A 26,926-nucleotide genomic window follows, 5' to 3' on the forward strand; every position below is an offset into this window, starting at 1 on the left:
TACAAAGTGGATATCATGGAGAGAAAGCCTATTCTGCTTTTGAGATGCTTTTCCAGTCAAAATATCTTTGTAAAATTTTGATTTAAATTAATAGATTTTTTTTTTCAATGAATACTTATTTAACTGGAAAATTTGAAACTAGTTTAACTTCTTATCCAGGTCAGTTTTCAGCTATACTCAGAAAGATCAAGTTGGTTGCAAACAAGGACTTCATTCTTAGTCTTTTACATATAAAAAATGTTGAGTTCATAATACAAATTATGTAGGCTGTCTGGTGGTAAAGGTTAGCTCAAGGGGAAAAGCATAGAAATTAAACCTCAAACGAAAGGATATAACTGAAAAAAGTTACAGTGATGTTACAAGTTTGAAATTAGAAGCCCTTCGTATAAGTTATGAATTCTTTTCCCCTAAAATAACTGCCAAATCCCTCACTATTAACAAACAAACAAATAAATAAATAAATATGTATATAAATACTACACGCATCCCCCTAAGTAATTCTATTTAGACTGTGTAAGTCAACACAAGTGATGAAATTGATCATGGGTGTGACTTCATTAAGCATTTTACCTAACCCTTTGAAAAGTATTTGTATTTCAGGGAAAACATATGACTCATTCATTAATTCTAACCTCAGATGTTTTCCTTCTGGCCTTCTCTCTTTTACATCTCTAGAATAACTCGCTGAAAATGTGTCCCATTTTGCAGAGTTAGCAATAAAGGTCTTTCAAAACACTTATAATGAAACCTTCTAGCTCTGCTGAATTGTCCTCCTACTATGTAGAAATGCAGCGCTTCTTTTGAAAAGTCAGCTCATTTATATTATTCTGCTTCTATTTCTTTCACCATGGTTTGATTTTGTGATTTTTAAAGTTTTCCTAATTAAGATAGTAGTCCATTTCCAACTCCTCAGTAGGCTTACGTGCCTTTCTCACCCAAATTGACTCATCTACAGGGAGTGCAATCAACAAGTAAAAACTACCTAGTAATCTTTTTTTTTTTTTTTTTCAGCTGAGACTGAAGAAAAATTCAACTGAAATGATTACAAATAACTTGGAGCAATGATTTTTTTTTTAAATTTAGCCAGAAATTTTCATACAATACTGTTCAAATGACTTCAGTAAAATTGGTAATGCAGTGTAGCATATCATCTCTGAGCACAGAGCATGCAATGGTGGCTAAACCTGGAAACACTGCTACAGTCAAATTTTTCTCCCCTCTACTCTGAAGTTGATAGTGCTAATCTGTACTGGAAAAAAAAAAAGCCTTACTGGTGATTTTGCCACCATTTTTCAATCAAATTCTCTTACCCTCATTTTTTAAGACTTCTGCTTCCTCCTGCAGAGGTTGATCTATTTATATGTTCAGGAATGGATTTAAAATGGAAAAGATATGTATTTCAATGCAGAATTTGTTGTTCCTAAGTTTTAAAAAAGAGGATGTCTAAACAAGAAAAAAAAATCTTTTTCTTAACTTAGAGTTTTTACTGGCTGAGGCTCTGCTGTAGTAGCAAGCCAATGCTTTAATGATGTCTTCAAATAGTTAGGTTATGGTATTTCATAAGAAATGTTCTCTCACAAATTTGTTCTTCTGCAGGAAGGTAGGTAGCTATGTAATAATGACAAGAATGTTTCTGTCTTTGTGTTCAGAGTTCAGCTGTGTGTATGCATTCAGGTACTGTACTATCTGAGGTGACTACAGTATCTTCTGAGAGCTGACCATCTAAAAGTATATGAATGGTCAATTCATTCAAAAACTCCAGCTCTTGATCCTGTGATATATTTGAAGACTTTGCCTGCTACCTATATTGTATTTTGAATTTTGCTGTTTGGGATATCTCTAATGGTAGCTTGTTGCCAATTGTTTTAAATGCCATCTCAAGTTTGTATGTAACTCAGGATACCTTCGATGCCTTTAAAAGGACCACAGCAGTTTATGTTGTTTCACTGTTGTTTTCTTAATATTCTTAATTCTCAAAAGTACATTTTGCCCCTTGTGAATTTTGCTACAATACCAAAAGAGCAGTTTCATTGTGGTAAATGAAGTGAGAAGTTATGAAATAACTTGCAAAACCAGCAACTTTTCTTGGATTTTTTTTTGGCTGGTTGGTTTTGTGTTTTTTTTCCCCTTCATTTACTCTCATTCAAACAAAACTCTCTCATTTCATAGTGTTTCTGATTGTAGTGCTTTCAGAAAGCCTCTCTTTGAGAGTGTGTGCACACAGGTGAACTGGCTGACCAGTATAGCTCTAACCAATGCAGTCAGATGAGATGTTTGTCATGGTTCCCTGTGCGAGGTTAGGTCTGCCACTATTGGAAGTATGAGGATGGGTGGGAACAAGAAAGCTGATCCATGAATTAAAAAAAAAGAAAAAAGGGGGGGGGAGGGAGAGGGTAAAGGGGGAGGAATGAGAATGAACAGCAAATGAGGGTGTGGAGGTATGACTGAGCCTTTAAACATGACTTAGAAATAGTTAGACAGCCAGAGAATTCCAAAGGAATCCAGGGCAAACCAAAATCCAGGGTTACCACAGGCCTGTACAGAAGAGGGAGCCCTTTTCAAAATTACTAAGGGGAAACTAAAAGGTATTGTTATTGAGTCCAGCTGTAATAAGTTCAACAACTCTAAGGTATTTGATGCTCCCATTTAGAATGTAATAGTTAATTATTACAAATGTGAACATTGCAAAAGTAACAGTCTCTGTTTTGTAAGCAATGAATCTCTCTATTAGGGAAGTAATAACTTCCTATTAATACATTTGTTCCAAGCATATGATCTACCAGGTCCTAAAATAACTTCTAAGCTTCCTAATATTAACCAAGTAGATATTTCCACTCTTTTTAAAGCTTAAAAACAAAAGCTGAAGTAAATTTTGGGTCAGATATTCAATTTTTGCTGTGAATTAGAGGGTCTCGTCTCCAAGATCAGCTTTACAGGGTTACCAAGTGACTGATATGATACTGGATTCCTTCCTGTCATAACGCCATAAACATTCTGCTGGAACTTAGGTCAGTGCTTAAAATAACCTTGCTAATTGCAAGTCTCCAAGTGTCGGCTGAAATTTCAGAGAGCTGCCACACAGCAGATCTGGATGTTGAGAAATCACTACTGTAGTTCAGAACGTGCAGGGGAAGAGCAGACAGGCCTAAACTTGACCTGCACAATAACACAGGTAGAGGCAGCAGACAATTCTCTGTCTTTAATGTAAAACAAAAGCTGTTGACTCTGCAACACTGAAGATGGATTGGGTTACAGATCATTTATGGCTTACTTGTCTGTCTTTTAAACAGACATATATTTTTTGAACTGCTCATTGCACGTAACTCCTTTAGCTGAGGAAAGGAAATGGGACAGTCCTTTTTTTTGCACAGCTGATAACTGAAAACTCTCCTTCCAGTATAAATGAGGTAAGACACTGTTAAGCTGAAATATTTTTCAAAAGGCTAAAAAAGTGTAAAGCAATAAATTTTCAGTTTTATTTTTTTAATAAAGAAAAGCATTTTTAATAAATCAAGATCTTTTTCAAGATCTTTAGAAGTATTGCATGACCTAAATATATTTGGTTTGAAACAATACGTTGCGTTTCCTGTGCACTGTGAATCTAACTTGCAAAATTGACAGATTTTTTTTCTCTGTAGATGTAGATTTCTGAATTCTTTAGTCTCTTTCACTCCCTGTTCTACACACTGTAAAGTTTCTGCGATCACAATCTTAGGCTTAAACAATTAAACCCTTTCACTTCTGTAGGTAAAAAGTGTGTTTATCATGTGTAAATTTCTTGGTCTCCTGTTTCCATGTGGAGCACTAACTTTTTACTGGGTGTTGAGGTGAAACCTAATACTCAGTCTTCTCTCTTCTCTTAGACATTACTCAACTAACTTTTTATAGGTCACAGTATAATTAGAAATAGACACTTTAAGATTCTAATTGCATTACTTTGGCAACAATTTTGACGTATATTGTGAAAAGAAGTGGTTGGTAAAGGCCTAGGAAACCATCAGACGGAAAAGAATGTTAGTAATAGTAAACAAGAAACTTCTTCATTATATGCAGATTTTACTAATTCTATTAGAACCTTAATAAATTCTGTAGCTTTTCAAAAGGAGACCAAATATCCTGAAAAATCTGTTGCTTATCACAGTTGCACGACTTTAGCAGACCATTTAAAAAGTATTCCGAGAGTCGTACGCTTTCCAAAGCCCTTTGTTTTAGTTTTGTTCTCAGCTCACAAAATTCTGTGTGTGCCATATCCTGAGGAATATGCTCAGACTGCTCAAAAGCATCTGTTCTCTCTGCAAAATTATTCATTCTTTTGAAATAGTATCTACAGGAAAAGTTCAGGAATTTTTTTTTTTTTGTTAGCCAAGGCTGTTTTCTTCAAAGATTTGCATTGGATTAAGATGATAAAGCTTTTTGACTTCTCTGAAGCAAAAGTTGGCACTGGATAGAGAATTGTTGACGTGTAGCTTCTACAATGTGCCAGACGAATGGGAAATCAGCCCATAGATTATGGCAGCAGTTGCATCTGTTATTTGGATAGGAATTTTTCATTGACTTTTAAAAGGTTTTTATTTTTGCTCTTCAGCTGCCCATGCATCAGTGGCCAATTGCTCTTGTTTAGACTTTGCTGGCTAAACAAGTTAGTACTTTCATCTCTGTAATGGCAGTTGCCATATTCTTCTCCAAAGTGCTATTTGTGAAAGTTTCATTTAAAGCTCAGAAAGGAGTGGAAAATTCTGCTACAGCGTTATGTGCTTAATACTAGACTAAGTGTAGTAGGTCCCTATAATTGCTCCATTTCACATCCTTTTCTGCTTGCTGCTTCATATATTGAGATGTATCAGTAAAGTAGGAGTCTGAATTCATTCTATTCCATATAAGAAAAACTTGAGAGGTGTTTTTGCTCTTCTGTGGGTATGTCTACATTACCATTTTATTTTGGATTGGGAGTGTGAATTTGAAGTGGATCTGCTGTTTATCCCTATTCAGCACTCTTGGGCTCATGCCGGAGAGCTGTCCCTCCATCCACAAACTACTTGCTATTGCTCACACACAACTGCTCACAGTCTTTGCCACATAAAGGTCTCTCTTTAAAATTTACTTACTCAATTTCCTTGTCTCTACTTATGCCTAATTTATTGTGACATCTGTAGTGATATTTTCTTTTGCCTTTCTTCTGACTTGATAACTTTTTGTACAAACAGATTTTGCATTTAATGTTGATGTGATTGCCCTGAATGAGATACATAGTTGGTATGGTAATTTCCTCTTCCATATCTATGGTCTATACTGATAAGTGAAGAAACATCCTCAGGAATTGATACTTCTCCTGGCTTACTTTGTTTTTGCAGTATGCTTACCTCTGACACAAAATCAGAAAGTGTAGAGTGAAGTTCAATTCTGATTATTACCTGAATTTCATTTTATATCTGCAAAATGATTTTCATAAATTATAGCATCTCCAGCTGAAATTTATGAATTATTTTGATGATCCTGATCCCACCTGACACTGTAAAAGATGTAGCGAAATATAAACAATAGTGGTAAATTTTAGAAATTCTTCATACTTTGAAATTCAAAGGATGGTAGGATTAATGTTTTGGGAAAGGGTCATTACAACGAGCAATTGTAATGTTCTGCCATTCTTCATGCTTCAGTCTTCGAGAGTGAGACCCCTCTGTTAAGAACTATGGCCTTCCTCGACCCCTTATTAAAAGAGCTAAACAGTTGGCATGGGTTTTAGTATGTCTTCTTGCAGGAAGTTAATTTATAGCAATGACTGAGAGAAATCGCAATGTTCTACATAACATATTAATATTTGATTAATGTAGGACATTTTTGATTAATGTTGGGAAGGATAGTGAATTATAGTCAGTGGCAGAATTTTAAGAGAATGGATGTAGAGGGGGTATATAAATATATTAGGTTTGACAGACTTGCTGTTATCAATACTATTTCAAGAATTTCTCAGCTGACAATGCTTCCCATTGGCTCAAAGTGACTCAGTGTCTTACATAATTCTTGATGAAGTGGTGAAAATGTGTCTGTGAAAAGGCCTCAATATTTAGGAGCTGTAAGAGAAATAAAAAAGATTGTTTTAAAATACCAATGCTTCTTCCATTTCACTCAAACTTGCCAAGATTGGCTGATCTGACTGTGGCTTGGTGAGGAAAGGAAAATAAGTTTTGTTTTTCTACAGCCTTATGGATTTCATGTTTTGGTAGAAGATGACCTGCACAGAAATATATTGTATTTTTGAAATGTTTTGAAAATACAAAATGTTGTTTTCAAGACCACTGTACAGTAAAACTGTAAAGGTTGCTGTACAGTAAAACCTCCCAGAATGAGAGAGTGGCTCAGAGTGCAGGGGCATTTTCTGTGCCTGTGCAGGAGGGGAAGACAGTGCAGCTGCCCTTCTGGGCAGGGTGAGGAGCCACGCTCTGGCAGGGCTGCTGGCCGCAGCGCGGCAGGTGAGCAGGGTTACTGTATTTCCAGGCTCACATCCAGCCCAGCCTAGCACGGACACTTCAGCTCAGAGGACAGCTTGTGACCCAGCTAGGGCTCTGCAGAGCCAGCCCAGTTGTTCCAAGAAGAATGTGGAAATATGAACACTTGCAATTTATGTACCACTTACCTTTCCTATTCTCTGTCTGTACTTCAGAATACCACAATTCAGGGATCCAATGCCATTTATTGTGAATCTTATTATCAGAGGAAGAGAAAAGATTTGACTTTGTCTAAATTTAGAATTCAGTTCAAAGCTATATTGATGATGACTATTTTGCAGGAAATATAAACTTTTACACATGACTTAAATGCACAAACACACATTAGAAGCTGAAGCCACTTAGGTACATTAACTTCTGCACAGACAAGTTTGGCTACCGAATTTCAAAGGGTTGCTTCACAAGCTCAGGCATGGAAACAACCTTTCTCTTTCTCATTGAACCTGCACAGTGGCAAGAGTTACACTCATCAATGAAACCTACAGTCTAGACAAAGATAATTTATAACTTATCTCTTTAGCTTGAAAATAAGATAGCATATAAAGAAGCCTATTCAGAGATAAAACATTTACTGTCAGTATAAGAAACACTTTACCTCACAGGCCATTCTGTTTTGCTTTCCTAAAGGTGGAAATAACACTGACTATGAAGTGCTTTATAAATCAAAGATCCAATAAATTATTCCAGTTAGCAACATGTAATAAATATATTTTCCTATATATACACATATGTGTACATGAAAATGAATAAATATTTAGATAAACACTGCTCATTTCCTCCTTCTTTCAAGGCACTTCAGTCCTACTGTGTAGAGCACAAGTACTTTCTCAAGAAGCAACGTCTTAACAGCCATTAAATGTGTCAGTGCTTTACACCATAAAATTCTCTTGTAAAGCCAAAAATCAGCACCATGAGAATTATCCTAATAGAGCACAAGCTGTCTTCTCAGAGCTGTCACACTGGAATATGCCTTGTAGGAAAATGTTGTTGGAATGTGCTCTACAGTGTTGTAACATGTTTCTAAATTACAAGTACAGTGTATTTGAATAGTTCTAACTAAAATATTGTGTCTAATTTAAATATTGAGACCCAATCCTAGTATTAAAATGCTTAGGTCCGTCATGCTTATACTTATAAGCAGCCATCATAAGCAGCCATAACAAGCAACTATTGTTGACAGAGAATTTTAGTTTCCTTCGAGACAATTTGATTCTAAAGAAGTGCTTTATGTTGTAGATATGGCGATTTTTACTAGCCTATCTTAGAAAGTATTTCTGACCAATTTTCTGCAAATATAGTGCAAAATCTGAAATTCTGACCACTTGCTACTTATACAGGACACTACTTACATCTAAATCAAAAATTCAAGGATACTATGGACATGAATTTTTTTAAAAGAATATACTGAACGCAAAATTTCAAGTATACATTTAAATATACAATATATTTTAATATATTAACATTAGAGACATGTAGGATGACAGTGAGGTTTGGAAATAATCAGATAAATACTAGTTAATATATGTTAGTTGCTTTTGTACGTAAAGTCCCATGTAATCATGTGGTTTTAATGGTTCAGATAGCTTTGGATGTCATGCCAGTCCTACAAGTACATGTTTCCAATTTAATCTCCATTATATTCCTTCTAAAAAAGTCTGCAAAAACCCCTACCCTATTTTTCCTTTTGTGGATGTAAACCTGGCATTTCAGGTCAAAAACGTCAGGAGCGTTCTCTGTGACACATGTTGTACATAACAGAAACTAATGAGGAACAATTTTTAATATATCATCTAATCAGGAATCATAAAAATCATAATCATCAGGTACTGTAGTGACAGGACAAGGGGAAATGGCTTCAAATTGAAAGAGAATAGGTCTGGGTTAGATATTCGGAAGGAGTTCTTTATTGGGGTGGTGGTGAGGCTCTGGAACACGTTGTCCAGAGAAGCAGTGGCTGTCCCATCCCTGGAAGTGTTCAAGGCCAGGTTGGATGGGGCTCTGAGCAACCTGGTCTGGTGGGAGGTGTCCCTGTCCATGGCAACAGGGTTGGAACAAGATGAGCTTTAAGGCTTCTTTCAATCCAAACTATTCTCTGATTCTGTGATAAGGGACTTGATTAGGCTGCTCAAAGAGTTCTTTCCATAATTAAATAATTTCATGTACAATTACAGAATTGAAATTAGAATAAAAATCTTGTACATTTTAGATTTCTGTAAGATATATAAATATTTTATTCCTAAAATTTGTTTCTTTATTTCTTCATTCACTTAAGATGTTAAGTATGTAAAATAGCTTTCTTCCAGTCTTTCAAATTGTTCTTCCTCAATATAGCCAATTTAGGTGGTTTTTTGTTTGCTTTTTTTGGTGTGTTTGTTTTTATGTGGTATGTGGAGATTATTTATTAATGTATTTATATAATTTTTTCTAGCACAGCTTTATACATTCTAACTCTGACTCTCACAATACAGGAAGAGATAACCAGAATGGAAGAAGCCTCCTGGTAGGCTGGGTAGGTGGTTGCTCTTTCAGACTACAGGAAGTGCCTCCAGATGCTCTAAGTGCTTTGTAACTGTTGCTAACTCACTGGGAGATCTGCAAGGGCTTTCCAGCTGACTTGAATATTTGTCATTCAGGAGAGGGGGCTGGAAGGTCACAAACATCAAGCAGCATGTGAGATAGACTCTAAAGCTTCTTTTCCATGTTTCTAAACCAAGCAAAAAAATAATAAAAATCTCAGGAATTCCTATAAGGTTTCATTGATTAAATGTTAGCTTTTGGTCTTTTCCAACCAAAATGATTCCATGATTCATTGAACAACATAAAAGGGAAACACAGTGCCAATAAAGTGAAGTCTGATAATAAAGACCAAGACAGATTCTGTCCCTTTTGCTGTCCTAAATAATGACTGATGGAAAATAACTTCAAAAACATGTCACAGAAGCTCTTGGAGGCTTAGCTGCAGTGATATAAACAGCCACTCATCTTGAAAACTTCCTATCGTGCTATCAATTTTCATTATAGAGGACCTGGCACAGATGGTAGTTCTTCACTTCTGACTCTTCATATCTCATTTGAGATGAGAGTAGAATCTTACCATCCTTTATTAAATTCTGTTATAGTCACTAAGCTTCAGTCGCAGAAAGTGAACGGGTTAGTATTCTTTGGCTTAAGCAACTCAAAATATTTTGATTAAAATTGTTCCGCTGTGTTCTGCATGCCTCTGCAGTAGGCCTGAATTTTTATCCTGTGTGAACTTGAAGTTCCTTTTATTCAGTAGTTCATTGCTGCCTAAAATATTTCATGCTATTTAGGTAGGGATATTATTTTGTTTGTAATTTTAAACTTCATTATTTCAAGAACGAGACTTTTTTCCAAGAATTCTTTTCTCTCTTACCTAAACTCTTCTCTTAAGAGCAGCTGTTCTCAAAGACCCTGATTAAATCTATTGAATTTAATAAAAACCTGAGTCTTTTTAAAGAAATGTATAAACTTAAAAAATAAGATAGATGCACCTATTTTCTCATAGAAACAACAAAAACAGTTTGTCTCACCAGAAAATAGAGCTCAGACAATGAAGATCCTATGGCCTTGCAGAAAGCTTAAACAATTATTGAATTTTTCTTATTCTATGCCAAGAGTTATTCCAAATCTTCTTCAAACTAAAAATTAGGAGAGAACAAGAGTGGGACATGTTCAAAGATGAACTGTCAGGGTTAATAATTTGCCACATAGACATTTGAAACTCACTGTTTTCAAAAGGATAACCAGTTTTGCTGGAAAATTATTGAACAATTCGTGCAATAGCATTGACTTTTGCTAGCTACTTTATATTTTAGATAAGACTATAGAAGTTATGATCAAATAATAGGAGTGGTCTTCTTTCTGATTCTTCATATAGCTGACAAGATTTTTTTATAGTATTCAATTTTTGTGTATCTTGCATGAAATGGTGGTAGGGATCTCCTCACAGCCAGTGAACCACTCTCTACACTGAAGTCAAAATCTAGTTTGTCCTGGCCAGGCTACCAAGAACTGGTTGGCTTAGCTACTGCAGAGCATAAATGTTCACTGTGAGTAAAATACACTTCCATTTGCATCCTCAGTTTTTATTTGTGTGTGGTAATTTAAAATAGTCAGAAATGCTTTTAAATTACACTTAGTATTTATGGTATACAGAAAGCAAGAAAGTGCTGAGTAAAGAGAGTAAAAAAAAAAGTAAGAATCAAAGGTAGTTATCAAGAGAGCTGGAAAATATATCCTACACTCTTCTATTATGGTAGAAAAAGTAGAGTTATGTGAAGAGGACCACAAGGTATTTGAAGGATATTTTAATAAGCCATCTATGAATATCTATGAATAGATATTCCATTTACAGATATGAATATGTAACACAAGGTTAGTGTGCTTAGTATAAAGCTAGTTCATAATTCTTTGTTTGTGCTCTTAAATAGTCAGTGTAATTTAGAAATATGTATATAATTACCATTATCCAGTGAACAAGCATTTAAAGAATGCATTTTTTTTTTCTAAACTTACCTCTACTACCACTTGGTTGACTAGGTTTTCATAAGAGTTTGGTATTTTTCCTTTTTTGTCAGACGTAGCTGGAAACAAAACCTGCTACTCTATTGCACAGTTCAGTACTATTTATCTTATGTGAAGAGCTGTTCTAGAGTACCGCTGCAATGATGTCTTCCAGACTGTAGCAAAAAACCAGACTTCAGTCAGCACAAATATGGCATTTTATATCAAGTTTTAATACTTTTAAAATTTTCAAAGTTATGCCTTGATAAAAATCAGTTTGCTTCAACATGACTAAAGCAAGATTAATGAAAATTTGTACAGTTATGCATGGAAGGAATGTTGTACAGGGATAACTTTATTAGGAAAATTCTCTAAACACTGTGGGCTTGGGGATACAAGAACATATCTTTTATTTTTAAGCTTTCAAAGGGATTTTAGGCTGTAGCTTTGCAGAGTAGAACCAGTGGAAGTTCAGGAATGTGAAAACAGTATTTAGTTGCAGAGGTTGTATCACTTCCCACAGCAACTTATTCGCCACATTCACCTTGGATTTGCAGTTTCTTACACAAGTGTAATTCAGCTGTCAACGTTACTGTTGTCAGGAATATCTGAGAAGTGGCTAGCCCAGACAATAATTCAGTACAGTTCTGATGTGCCTCATTTTACTGCCATAACTTCTTCCGTGACTCTCCAGTTTCACCACAGGCTTTAGAGAGATTTTGTGCATCAGCTATTTGAAGATTCCTGGGTGAACAAAATGCTTCCTTGTAATTAAGAATCTGGCCTGTGGTGAATGCTGTGTTCAGAAAGTCTTTTTCCGTTAAATCACTGATTCAATTTAGTGGGGAAATAAGCATTTGAAGGCAACCTCTCTTCCCTGCAGCCATTCCCTCCTGCAGAAAAGGTACAGGCTGGCCTAGGTTTGTAAGACACTGCAGCTGGTCCTGGCAAGTGAGCTGGAATAACTTCCAGCAGCAACTGCCCTGTTTCTGGACAAAAGGATCCTTTTGCATGTTCCCAATATGTTTGATGCTTTGGCCCCAGCAATGGTCCATATGGCAAAACAAATGCAAATTGCTGGAATCCTGAGACAGGAGTTTTCACCAGTAACATTTCAGGCATTTTTCCTCAGCCTGAAGTGCTTGGCATATGATATATCTTCTTCCTTTCTTCTTTTCCTTGCAGATAAATAGTCAGACAATATACTTACACAACAAACAAACTAATAAAACACATAAACAACCAATAAATCACCACAGACCAACTCTGTGTTTGTTACAGTTCCATAGAAACCGTTACTATTTTTGCAGCTCTATCGAAGAACTGATGATTTGACATCTCTCACATTATTTCGAAGTATAGGGACATAAGAATGTAACTCGCTAATTCTTGAGATAACAAAACACAGTAGAAACATGTCTACTTAGAGTTCACCAAACCAAATATTTATTTTCAAAACTCTTTTGAGAATTTCTCAATAGCAATATTTGTACAATAGAAAGCAGATTATCTTAGATTCACTTACTGGAGATTTGCAATAATTAAAATCATTTTAAAATCCTTAATTTTAATTAGTTCCTCCCTTAAAATGATGAGAATAAATTAATCAAAGTAAAAGCCAAGCTGGAAAAGAGAATAACGTGCAGAAAATCATGTGGGCCAGGAAAAGAAACTATGAGTAATAGTGTGTGTAATATCATGAGGGAGGAGAACAGAAGCTTTGAGGACCAAGGTATTTCCAAAGTTGTCAGTGTCAGCAGAAGGCAAGGGTCAGTGATCTCAGAACCCTCCTAGTAGCTGCTTTCCTTTGCATTCTTCAGGCAGTAAAATGCATTTACTTCCTTTAGTCACTGAAAGCTGCAGCCATACAAGGTACACTACAGTGCTTCAATCACTTTTTCATAGGCTGGTAACTAAGTTGGTTGAGGCCTTTCCATGGCAGTTGATTTTGCTTAGCCAAAGTCTGGATTTTTCTTTTATAGTTATTTTGTTTGACTTAACTGTATAACTAAAAATATCTGCAAAAAAATTATGTGTAGCATTTGCTCTTCAGGTTTCACCAATAATAGAAGAGAACAGTTTTATCTTTATTGTAACACTGAATGTACAGAAGGTAGGGAAAAATGAGAAACTATTTCTTTGAGAAGTCAGAGTGCATTTTAAAGGAAAAATATCATTTTAAAAGATGCTCAGAAACAAAAATCTCTCTTTTCATTTTTATATATGCATAAGCATATATATTAAACCATAGATTATATTTGCATGTCCAGCAGTTGTAAGATCCAGTAGCAGTCTGTTTTTCCTGCTGAGGTTTTACTGCAAGATCAAAGAACAAAATCTTCAGTATAGCTTCTCTGTCACTGATACTAACTTTGAGGCAACATATCCTAACCTTTCATCTTTCAGTAGTTTCATGTACATCTTATCACAATTTCTTAGGCACCAGAGACAAAATACTTTTAAAAGTAAACATCAAAGCTGTTTTCATTGACTCTTGAGTCTTGTTTATGCACTTTTTCTTCATCTACTGCAATGTTTGGAATTCAGGCTATTTTAGTTGACATGGTGGGCTATGAGCAGGCTGATGGATTCAGCAGCTGCAAATTACAGGATCAGCTGTCTGGAAGACTGAGTGAAGTGGGCAGTTGGCAGCCAAATGGGGTACAGCCCCTGTAGCCTGAGCAATTCCACAGTCAGTGCTACAGGAAAGTCCATGAGAGGATGACAAAATCTTTATCTTAATATTGCTGTGAAACCATGTAAAAATAAAAATGCCTAGCTGACATGTGAGATTAATGATTATAAAAATTCTTTTGGCAATGGTGCTTTCTGAAAATCAGATTATATCTTCTATGAATATATATGATGTGAAACTATTTATTATTTAAATTGTGAAGATATTGTCCACATATATGTACAGGCTTTATATTATTACTCTTGACCTGGAACTACGCTTATTTACAAACAGATGCCAATGGATTATTACTTAAATGTTTTATGATTTATTTTATCTACCTGCCACTTCTGGTAAGAGCAACTGGCACTTATGACAACATTTCGGCACTGTCTTGTGACACTGATGTTCTTTATTGATAAATACAAAGTAAAAAGGCACAAAACTGTGTTCTGCTGGTTTTGCTCCATCTAATGCTGTCACCTACAAGGAGCTGGGAACAATGAAGAGAATGAAGCCATGCTGAACCAAGTCTTGATACTGAGCCTCAGTAAAATCATAAACTTTCATAACATGATTTTATGTAATATTTGAACTGTGTGAATTATTACAGAAAATTATTAAATTCACAGCTGTGCTAGGTGTAATTGTTTAATTTTAATGAATTATATATAAATCTAGACATCAGGTACTGTAAAAAGCAAACATTTTAGAAAATGACAACTGGATTTGACATTATATTGTTTCCTCTCAATATGCTGGTTTTGTTCCAGGCAAGTGTAGAGAAAAGGTGCAAGTAAATAGGATGCAGCTTTATTAATGCTGTTCTGCTGAACAGTAGTCAGCATTAACTTACATGGAAAAAGTTAGCATTTCTTTGTAATTTTTTTCTCCTGAAAGCTAGAAGTAACTTTTTCACAATTATTCTGTCACTGGCACAGCCTTCACCTTCACACCGTTGTATGACAGTTAAAATCAAGGAAAGGGGTATCAGAAGGGCCTTAAATTATTTTTTACAAACTTTATTTATAGATACCCAGACTGTCTATAACCTAAACCCTTTAGGAGCTGGTACTTGGTCTTTTACTGACATGGTAGTCTTATATGATAAGATCAGAGAATGTGATTTTGGATGTAACCAAGTTCAGGCTTAGGTTCTCTTCTTGTTACTGAAGCTGTAGGAAGCTGTTAATTACCTTGTTAGTACAAAAAGCACTTGGCTGTTGCTCTGTGCCGCAGTAGTCTGTAAGTAAGTAGACTTTGCCTTTTTGAGGAAAAATGAGCAACTTCTAGCAAGCCATGCAAAAATTAACAGCATATGTTCTTGAATATCTGCTTCTTTCAAAACGCTAGTGGTGCTTATGGTAATTGAATCCAGCACAGAACTGTATGTGTGATGTTTGAAAATATTAAAAACTTGTTTTGGAGTCTGGCACATCCTTAAGCTCGTCCACATACATAGTCTAAATTGAGATATTTTAAGTACTTTTCTGTAGACTGTGTCTAAATTACTAAATTACAGTTACTGGACACAATCTATTTTTTAATCACTGAAATGAAAATTAAATTGCATTATGGCCTAGAGGATAAAAGCACTAACAATCTTGGAGAAGTAAACGCAAATTCAGTTAAACTAATTAATTAGAAATATTCTTTAAAACATTTGAAACAGCATGGAATGACAGCGGTGCTTTTCAGTAGTTCGCTAAATGGATAGTATGATCTTTTTCCAAAGCTCAGAGAGTTTTAGCTCTCTCTGTGTGTCTTTGGCATTAGATGAGCACACTAATCTGGTAACTAGAGGGTCCACTCTGGACGCTCACCTGGAAGTGTGTGGATATTGGAAGCCCTGAGCACTTGCAGCACTGCATGTTGGCAGGTGAGGCTGTGTGTGTTGTACTTGCAAATACAGATGCTGCTTGTTCCAGCCAGGGGATTGACGATACAGGGGAAGAGATACTGCCTTTCTCTCAGTGCATCTACAGCTGAAACTCTAAAGTTTTGTCCTCATCTGGCATTTCTGAGAACTACTCCTGCAGAGGGCTTGATGTAACTGTTGGTGTTTTATTAAAATGTGTACCTACCAATGGCACCTGATAACAGCTCATTTTGTACTATCTGTTGTACAAAATGAGATTTTATTTTGGTTTAATTTGTTACACATGTGCAATTACATATTAAATACTTTGCCTTTACTTTCATACTGAAGATGCCAAATCTGAACTTTAAGAAATTACTGTACTGTATTAATAATTTAGAAATAATCAGGTTTACTGATTTTCCTGTTACTCTACTGCCATACAAAACCCCAAGAGTATCATCAGAGACATAAGATTTCATTGTAATTGTCTGATATAATTATTTCAATAGTGAATTTGAAATGCAAAATTACGATTATTCTCACTTTTATTTATATATATAAGGGATTTCTGAAGGTTTTAATAAATTAATATATTTTTTAAATAAATAACTTGCATTTAAATATGCTATTAAGTCACCATAATCTTAGACACCTTAAGTCGCTCCCCGAGATGCAGGACGAAAAGTTCTAGGGTCCAGCGCCAATTTTTTCAATGTTTTAATCACATTTCCTTACTTGTATATAACATGTTTTTAACACATAGTTTTCAAACAGAATTGTTAGAGTGTTTTTTGCTCAATAGCATATGCCTAATGTTCTTTATTATTGTAATTTGTCCTTTCACAAAGAAAATGAAGAGTAGAATGAAATTATTTTACTCTGTATGCAGCACAACCTTAGTAATCTGCAACATTAATTTTAAATTTGGAGGATGCCATCCTATCAAAAGTTGAGCTTTTTGACCTGGCAACCCATATTTTCTTTCTCCTTTTTCAACACAGCTGTTTTCAGCTTTGTTTTCTCTCTTTCTCCTTTACCACCAATCTGCTGTTCAGTTTTGTGCCCAGAGCAAGACTATGCAAAAATCAATGCCCTGTCACCACCACAGACAACAATGGTAGCAGAAATAGCTTAGTCCCCTTGAGGGTATCCCAGTCTATCCCAGACCAGTTCTGCTTGGTTCTAGAGGTTAGATTTAAATTCTGTCCAAATGAATTTTTTTGATGATGGCACAGACCAGATTCTTTGCATTTTAACTGGTGGGTGTGTGCGCGGGTGTGTAGCAGAAAAGGAGACAGCTCCTGGCAATCTTATCAGTTTCATTCCTATTGCTGTCTTCTAGGATGTCACTTTATGTATTAGCTTTCTGCTTGTGATTCATGTGATCTTGTTGTGCCTTCCTTCTTCATTGTATGCTGTCTCTGCACTCACTGAGCAGTACTGCCAAACAGGACAGCTGCTGGTTCAGTTGCTGTAACATTGCCATGAAAAAAAAGAAAAAAGTCTGGATGTATTAATTACAGTATACTTCCTCTATGAAAAAATCTATTCTGCATTTAATTAAAAGTACATGAAAAGTAGATCTGATCCATGAAAGGACCATGCCTGTAGCTAAATATCTACTTTATTTTTCCATTACAGGATATTTGTGAAGATATATCTGATCATGTTGAACAAATTCATGCTCTACTAGAGACTGAGTTTTCCCTGAAGCTTCTGTCTTACTCTGTCAATGTGATAGTCGATATCCACACAGTGCAACTACTCTGGCACCAGCTACGTGTTTCTGTCCTGGTTCTGAGAGAACGTATTCTCCAGGGACTACAAGACGCCAATGGAAACTACACCAGGCAGACTGATATTCTGCAAGCATTTTCTGAAGAGACGAAGGAGGTACAGTAACCAAATCCAATTTGAAGAATTTCCTCTGTGTTCAAAGCAGCTCATCCCTCTTGCACATTTAAAATTGCTAGGAAGACAGCTTTCAGGATTACTTACTTCTAGATATTTTGCTAAACTTGTTTTAATTTTTTAATTTTTCACCTGATACCTGTTTTTATTGAACCAAATTAGTGCAAATTAAGATTGTCTTTCAGAAACGTCATGCTAGTGGCTAGAAGTGTTTTCTTTTGATTGAAATAATTTTTAGAAAGGATTTGAAACACTTACAGAGTTGCATCTGTTCCAAAGTTGTTCATCTGGTCATTTGGGTATTTAAGGCTAACAGTCAATTCAAAAGGTTATTTCAGTGTGCAGTGATTTCTTCTGTGAAAGTTTAAACATTTCCATCCTGCATACAGAAAGGTGAAGCTCACAAAAAGTTTCCAAAACTTTCCAGCCTAGGTCACCATTTTTTTAGAGCAAGAGGATGGTCTTAATTTGAGTGGCAGCTCTGCATTACGCCTTTAAACAGTCACGCATTTTATCTGAGAAACAATGATGCAAGAATTGTACACTGTTTATTCTGACTGTATGCCAAATTCACACACTTGTAAATGGTTTGTAAACCTGGCTTCATATAACTAAAATGCCTTTTCCTTTGAATTTATTCTTACTTAATTAACTTAGTTAGAAGGACAATACTGGCCTGGTTTTTAAACTTAAAGAAGATGGACATTTTTCATAGTTAGGGTAATTAATGGTTAATAAATAGCATGTAGAAGATTTTTCATTTGATGGTCCTAAGATTAAGATAAAATGCTTTTGTTATGGTTAGATGCGTTTACAGAAAGAGACCTCTAGATCAGTGCAGTGAATTCTGTGATCTGTGTTACAAAGGAAGTCAGAAGCCCCCAAGAAATGTCCTGAATTTCATATTCCTCAAGTTCAAAAAGAATGTGAATGTTTCTCTGCTCCAGTTGGGTTTTATATTTGTCTTTGGCACAACCAAGTGGGCGGTCCAGAAACCAATGCTCAGAGATGCTCAGGCCCACCTTCCCCACCCCCTCTTCCTGATGTATACATACCTCGCTCTTTCAGATTCAGTTTCTGCTTTACCAATGCTGGTAAACTTCTGGCAGGTCTGAAAGAAATCTACTCTTGTCTTCAAGTCCAGATTTGTGAATTAATGGGAAGTCATTACTTTATGACAAGGACATGGTAATTTCAAGACATAAAGAAAGTGTATATTCAGATACTAAGAAACAGGAAATTTTCCATCTGGATCTGATTACAACTGCTATAAAAAACATCCCTGCTATAGAGAAGGAAAGATTATTTTTCTGTAGGGAAAACATATTTTGCCAGATAGGCTCACATGGTAATATAAAAGACAAAATATACTGACATAATTCTTTTTATCCACTCCAATTAAAAAATAAATATTATTTTACATATTTAATGGCTAGCAATTGCAGGAGCACAAAGCTGATATCAAGTTTCTGCCCTATTGCTTGAATAGGTCCACAGAAATTGCTCTGCAGTTTCTAACCTTCAAGTATTCAAGCTTTTTATGAGGTATAATGATACTGACTTTAGTTGATGAACAGAAAAAATAAATAAAATATAATGTAGAGACAAGTGTATCTACTCTTACCAATCTTTTTTTAGCATTAGTATCTTTAAAGAAAGCATTACTACATGAAAAAGGAAAAAAAATTAACTGGGGCATTCCTACTGGTAGCTATACAAATAATTAAATTTAATATTTTTCTTGAGATAAAAACATGGTAATACTGGCATAAAATAAAACTCATCTGAAGCACGCATTTCAGAGGCTGCTTGGAAAATGGTCAAGTAAGATGGTTTAATGCATATGATTGTAAATTTTATTAATGTAAATAAACACATTTTTAAGAGACAAAGGAATGGAGCTCATTATTCAGAAAAAATAAAGGCCTTTAGGGTCTTGGAAAGGTTTTGATTTATATATGGTTTTACAGTTTCTAATAATTTCCTGAGATTAGAAGGACAATGCAGCTTGTTTGGTCACTATTTTCCTTAACAAATGCAGCTCCAATATATAAATTTGACAGATTTATAGAAATTTCCCCTTTTTATTCTGTTGACAATGCCAAATTTGTGGCATGGGATCAACATCTGGATAGAATTTGCTAAAGATGAGATACATTCAGTATCCAAGACTATGGCTGATAAATACCCTTCTAGTGAGTTTTTTCCTATAAATACTTTTAGCTGGAGGATTTTATTCTATTTTTACTTTAAATAAAGGGTGGGGGAAGGGTGGATGGAGTACAGGGCTCAGAAATTGTATGTTTTTATGTTTATGGGTGTTGGCAAACAATAGCATTCTTTTACAAAATAATTCCTGTTCAGACCAAATCCATGTAGTTTATTGTGAGATGGAGAGATTATGTGATTACTGCACCTTCTTCAAGCATAGTGCTAACGGTCTTTAAACTACGGATTTGGGCAGAGTAGTGAGAGACAAATTCCAGAGAATAACTTGGACATAAACCTATTGTGGATACTCGGGTTTGCTTCAAAAAATTATTCTAAGAACAAACCTGGAAAGAAAGGCCAGTATACTGATTTAGGCATGTAAAGTTAGAATGCTAGAACATGAATTTCTCCACTTTATAATATTTTTAGAGTAGTATCTATAGGCAAAAGTCTTGCATATGTATTAGAAGATCTACTGAAAGTATGCTTACACTGTATACTAAATATAATTCTGCTGTGAATGCTATTTACCATGCAGTTTTGGATCTTAATCTCATCAGATTTTTTTTTTTTACCGTTCTTCAAACAAGACCAAAATATTTATAAACATTAATTTGACTTTGATCTTAAAATATCATTTGCCACATGAGATGGTCTCCTCTGGCTATGTCCATGCTTCTGAGATTGAAGGACTTCCACTGAGAAAATATTGACCATGGGAGCATGTCTGTCTGGAGGCTTAACATTATAGTTTGTTTTTTGTGTGCCATTCTTCATTTGTGCTCCAAATATCTGGCAAATAAATTTTCAGGTGATGATGCCACAAAAAAGTGAAACGTAATTAGCAATCTCTGTCTTATAATTATGGGAACAAGTGTCCATCATTGCTACATGATGCTTAGATAAAACATTCTGCCAAATCAACTGAAAGACTGTAGAACAGCATGGATTTTTGAGAAAACAAGATTAACATGGAGACTGGTTAACACTCAGCAGCCCCCAAGGTACCCTTCCTCTGGTTTGATGTAGTTAACCCAGGAAATACTTCAAGTCTGCTGTATAGAATTTCTCAGTCCCCACCTACACAGCAAGTAAAACTAAAGGCAGAATTAAATGAGGGAAATACCAGTACAAAAGTGAGTTGCTGCTTTTAGGTAACTTCCTTTACCAGACTGAAATGAAGCATTTTTCAGCTTACTGCCGTTTTCAGTTCCCAAATACTTCAGAAGGGTTAGCTTATCTACAGGGTACTGCAAAAAGAGGCCGGTTGGTGATGAATCCTGCTCTAGATGTTAGGCAGTGAAACACAGGAATTTTTTTGTTTCATTACTTCGTGTGTTCTGTATATGAAAATTAATATTCCAAAAAAGTACCTTTTTTTTTTTTTTGTGTATTTCAGGATCGTCTTGACTCTTTAACTGAAATTGATGATTCTGGACAGTTAACCATCAAATGTTCTCAAAATTACTTGTCCCTGGATTGTGGTATTACTGCATTTGAACTATCTGATTACAGCCCTAGTGAGGATTTGCTTGGTACTCTGGATGATATGACCTCCAGTCAAGGGAAAGCAAAATCATTCGAATCCTGGAACTACAGTGAGATGGATAAGGAATTTCCAGGACTTATCAGAAGTGTGGGTTTACTTGCAGTAGCAACAGATTCCATTGCTTCCCAGTGTAATGAAGCATTGAAGGAGAAAGAAAATGTACCTCTTTCAGCAGAAGATGGAGAAGAAAGCAAAGACAAGAAAGCATCACATGATGTCTCACTAGCATCTCCTTCTGGAAATTCCTCTCTTTCTAAAGGATCTTTGTCTGAAAATGGTGTTTTACCGACTGACAGCAAAGTAGTTTCCATATCAAAGAATCCAGAGTGCAATCTTCCACAGCACACTGGTGAAAATATCAAACACTCTCACTGTGAAAATTCAACACCTAAGAGGCCCATAAGAGACTGCTTTAACTATAATGAAGACTCTCCTACACAGCCTACATTGCCAAAAAGGGGTTTATTTCTGAAAGAGGATGTGTTTAAAGATTATGTGGAAGTCAATGATTTAAAAAGGCAAATCTCTCAAATAGTTAAAAATGAAATGAGTAGAAGCACACCCTCCTTGCTAGATCCACCAGACAGGTCCAAGCTTTGCCTAGCTTTACAGCTGCCCTATACTAACAGCCCATCTGCAGTTAGTCAGTCATACGATTGCTTAAATACAATAAGTGATAAAAATCTCGAGTATACAATAAATAATCACTTTAAAGACAGTCCCATAATTCTAGGAAAGTCTACTTTCTATACCTGTAAAGAAAAATCAAAGCACAAGAAGTCTCATGATTCTCCAGAGAAAGTGAAAACTGAGAGAACACCTGGAAGTATGTGTAAAACAGCTCCATCAACCCAAGTCAAAAAAAGAGAGTGTTCTTTACAGAATGGAATTACTTCTCATGGCTCTAAGTCTTTGGAGGAGACAGAAACAGATTCTTCTGCGTCGTCAGATTCTTGTAACCAGAGAGATCCAAATGGGCAATCACAAGGTAAAACTGAGCCCTTCAGTTCACCAACACATAGCCAAAAGAGTGCTTCTTCAGCTGGTTCTGAGATTTCCAACTCATCCCCTCTTCTACTGAGAAGAAAGAAAAATAAAAGCTTATCCTCAACACCACACTATACCCAAAAAACCAGTAAGGACAACAGTGAGGTGTGGTATGGGTCTGATGAATATTTAGCACTTCCTTCACATCTCAAACAGACTGAAGCATTAGCTTTAAAACTAGAAAATTTGACAAAGCTGCTGCCCCAAAAGCCCAGAAGGGAAACCATTCAAAACATTGATGACTGGGAGCTGTCAGAAATGAACTCAGATTCAGAAATGTATCCGACATACCAGGCAAAAAGGCACAAAAAAAGGGGCAGAATTTCACCAAGTTCTTCAAGTGATATAGTATCCTCCTTAGGTGACAGTATTGAATCTGGGCCTCTCAGTGATATTCTCTCTGATGAAGATCTTTGTATGCCTGTATCTTGCATTAAAAAATACATTGAAGAAAAGTCAGAAAGGACTGCTGCCACTCAGCCCACTGGGAATGAGATTTCTCCTTCAAATAAATCAACTTTAATTCATCAACTGATGCAAGATATACAACATCAAGAGAATTATGAAACCATATGGGAAAAAATTGAGGTAAGACAATAATACTGTATTCTTTTGCTGTGTTCTTGAGAAGCCTGTATGTGGAGATGGAACTGCTGGCAGGGATAAGGTTGCTTTATTGTTTTCTTCTAATGCTGAAAATTATCTCATCTAGTGACTGCTGGAAGTAGAGAAGAGCAACAATAATTGTAATTATAATGGACTAAAGTTAACTTTAACTATACAGAATTTGCCTATATTATTTTACTGACATCAATGCCGTTAAGCTTGGTAAAACATTATTTCACCAACAGCACTTCTCTTTGCCAGGATTGGGTACGACAAGTTATTTTTGGAAGGGCAAAATAAACATTAGAGAATCAGGGATCTTTGCGGTATTTGACTGAAGTGATACTTGATATCGTCTGCCTATTTTATTCATTTAAAAGATTTGCTTTAGTCCCAGAATAGGAATCTTGATTCCTGTCAAATTAAATATAATAGCAACATTTCTTTTTAATTAGTCCTCTTCCCTTCCAGTGATTATTTTCCCTCCTGTGTTGGTGGAAGCATCACTTTTTTTTCATTGATTTAAATAATCCTTCTTAAATAATAGCAATGTATTACTGCGATATGCTAGAGCAATCATTATATACTATTCCATTAAACTTCAGATGAGATGAGACTTCACTGAGAAGTCTTTTTGAGATAAAAGATAAACTTTGGAAAGGGAGGTGAATCTGAATAAATAATCAAATAAAGACCTAGCTATCTCACTAATAATTCTTAGATTACAATCACAGTAAATGTTTGTTTCAGTTTTCTGATGCATTTGTCTTCCTGGCCATTGCAGAGAGCTCTTCACCTCAGAACATTTCATGTCCATCCTCAATGGCATTTAAATTTTCAGAAAAGAAAGCTCCATCTCTATTAGATTTCAAAATGCTTTAAAATTCATAATACATGCATTAAATGATGATGTTGGCATCTAAATGGTAAATCTGATATCTGCAGTATCTTCTGTGTTATCAGGTCATGCATGAGCTGAGAAAAACAGACTAGTTTTATATGGCCAGAAAGTCCTTCTTACCAAGCACAATTTCTGTAATTTTGAAGGCATGGGAAGTATTGAGTAATAGGGAAATAGTTGAGCTAGAGATATTTTAATATAAAGTCGGGGTAGAAAATACAGAAAGAGAAATTTCTTCTTAGACAAATGAGGGTGCAACAGCTGTCAGTTCTAAAGGGCAGTACTTAATGACGCAAACTGCTCCCTCTGTCTTCATGGGCGAGGCTCATCTTCCACACTTTGAGGAAAGAACTGTCTTAGTAAGTGCAAATTGTTTCTGTCGTTGAGTCTGTGTAGTGTTGAAAATTAGCCCAGCTGAAGCTGACAGATACAGAGCCCTTCATTCTGTGAAAGCAACACAGCCCAGCAAAACTGTGAATACCATAAGATGCTGTCCTTCAAATGACACTGCAAGAGCCTGTTTAAGAATGGAGTTGTCGAGTATTTAGGCACCAGTGCCTTCCACTAGATGCTGACTTCCTTTTGGCAAGAAACAGGTGACAGAGAAGCTTCTTGTATCATACTCTCAAATCATCATAGTTATTTTTATCAAACTTTTTAAAGAGGTAATTCTCTTTTGAGGGTCTTTGTGTGATTCCTTGCAGCTGCTGTTCATTCCTACCAGAATGGAAGACTAAGAATCAGCTGTGACAACTGGCTGCAGCTGTAAACACCCTCTTCCTCTCCATCCTTCTCTCACCTCCTCTGGAGAGTGGATTGAGCTTGTGAGACCAATTAAAAGTAGCTAGCTGTTCTATGGTCAGAGTAAACCCTTCTAGCTAGCGACTCCAGCTGCTGCTCTTGTGTTTGAGGAACTTGACTGCTGCTGACACTGCACTTTCTACAGTTTCTCAGTGTTTCTGGTTGTGATAAATGTTTGGAAAATGTTAATGTGGAGTTTGAAAATAATCCTATGAAGTATGTTTGGGTCATAGTAAAAGAAGGGCTTTGAACAGAAAGAAGAGCAGATGCAAAGAGGACTGCTAGGAAGAGAGAGCTCAGTATTCCACCAACTTAAAAGCAGCTCATAGTAAGTTTCATATTTCACTAAATGTGCTTCCTGAATAGTGAATAATCAGGTGAAAATTTTTGAAATACTTAAGAAAAATTATACTATTTTAAAGAACTATAAGTTTTCCCCAAGTTGCTTATTTACTCAAGTTTTTCTATTGTTGCTAGTTATTAAATCTTCTGCTTGTAAGACTAGTTAAAAACCACTTTAAAAAAAACTCTAACCAAGGTAAATCCTGCCTCAGTGACAATATGATGCCTTGCTGCGACACTTTAATTTGAAAATAGACACTTTAATAAGAAAAGAGAAAACTCCTCCCTTATGTGATGCTATGAAATATTGTGAACAAACAGGAGTCTAAGTAAAAACACCATACCTGTATCACAGTTAAATTCTTTCTTTTACTAAATCTCCCGCTTCATAATTCCCTAAGACAATAATCAAAAATATGTCATTGCTCCTTTCAGTTATTGTAAATTGGCTCTTGTGATGATTCTATTATCTAAGAAGATGTATCCCACTCAAAATGAGTTTCCTAATTTCACAAATAAATGTCTTAGCAATAATTCAATACTGCTTTTGTTAGCAGCAGTTTTGTGCTGAAGAAGTCAGATCTGAAAGGTGAACGTCATTTTAAGGACAGAAGAATCATTTGTATTCCCATTAGTAATCCAGTTGCACTGCTGCAAATCTAGCGTGATGCATTTTATTTATTAAAATTGTAAAAAACTAAAGTAACTTGGTCTTTCATTTTGGTATTACGACAACTTAGAAACAACTGGCAGCCTCAAAATCATTGAAAGTAATATTTTAGCTAGGTAATAGGAAAAACAAGGAAACTTTGGTATTTTATTATGATTATTATGGGAATAATTTTGAATTAGTATAAATCTGGCAATATCTTCATAGAAAGCAATTTGTTGAAAATACACTAAAGCATTTATTGAAAAACTTGATAATTTCTTAGTGATAGAAATTATAGTCATGGGCAGAAACTGATAAATTGTTGTTTTTCATACTTGCAAATTATGTTGATGTCCTTGCATGGGCATTATCATGCTGTTAATATTCCTGTCTGTCTACAGATCCTACTGTCTCTCCGCTGGGCTGCCCCATTTGCTGTTACATGTGGTCACTTTTCCTGCTTTGCAATAAATAGTGCACAATTGCACTATTGCATATAGTTGTCATATTTTGTCTTGCACTGCAGGTAACCCTTTGGCACAAGTTGCTTGTACCCTTAGTAATGGGCACCTTCATCCTGGGGTGCAAAACAATTTATGTGGCTCTTTCTTTTATGTTTCAGAAATTAATTTTTGGAGTTTAATGTGAAAATGAGTGATGGCAAATTCTGAAAGTTCCTGTCATTGTTTTAGTTCAGCTTTTAGGAACTGCCCCAAAAGAATTTTTAGAATGCAGATCAAGCTCTACAGTTTCTGTTACACTAGCTAAAAGGGGAACAGATGTTAATAGCAGCATTTTCATAGATAACACCAATAGAGTTCTTTGCTATAAGAATTTGGCTGATTGCCACTCCTCATATGTAACACTAGGATTTCAGAGTATCTGTTTCAGAATGCTTCAAGGTTTGCTTTCTGTGAGAAACCATAAATTAAAACCATATTAATAACTGGGATTTCCCCCCATTTTTATGTGCAAACTGAAAAATTTGGAGCAAAAAATGATTTTGGACTGAACTAATGGCAATTTATTTTCAATTATTTTATGTGAATAAAATATAATAACAATACGGTAACCTTGTTCAGGCAGTTTTATCTCTTTCTTCAGAAATTGATACTAGATTGACTATACTGATATTGTGCCACTGTGGTGCCAATATGTGGTCATCGATAATTCCATCTACTTGTTTTTTAAGAGCACTATTTAAAAGGTTACAAATGTAACCATTTGCAAGCCACTTCATTTAAGTGAAGATGTATCTGTTTTGTAGGCCTCAGGGTTAATTGTATGGAGCAAATTGCTGATGTGTTATTGTTGTTCACAGGCTCCATTTCTGCAAGAGGC

The 26,926-nt window shown here is 35.6% G+C and overlaps 1 protein-coding gene across 1 annotated transcript in view; it reads left to right on the plus strand.

Annotated features, from left to right (window-relative positions):
* Window positions 1-26,926, plus strand: part of AKAP6 (A-kinase anchoring protein 6) — a 288,951-nt gene that overhangs the window by 90,497 nt on the left and 171,528 nt on the right. The window contains exons 5-6 of the mRNA XM_066188405.1: window positions 17,207-17,458; window positions 21,087-22,871. Coding sequence (XP_066044502.1) covers window positions 17,207-17,458; window positions 21,087-22,871 — 2,037 coding nt within the window. The remainder of the gene's footprint in view (window positions 1-17,206; window positions 17,459-21,086; window positions 22,872-26,926) is intronic.

This window comes from Chamaea fasciata, unplaced genomic scaffold (genome assembly GCF_029207755.1).
Source record: "Chamaea fasciata isolate MVZ Bird 193981 ecotype frontalis unplaced genomic scaffold, bChaFas1.0.hap1 SCAF_7, whole genome shotgun sequence".
Lineage (NCBI taxonomy): Eukaryota > Metazoa > Chordata > Aves > Passeriformes > Sylviidae > Chamaea > Chamaea fasciata.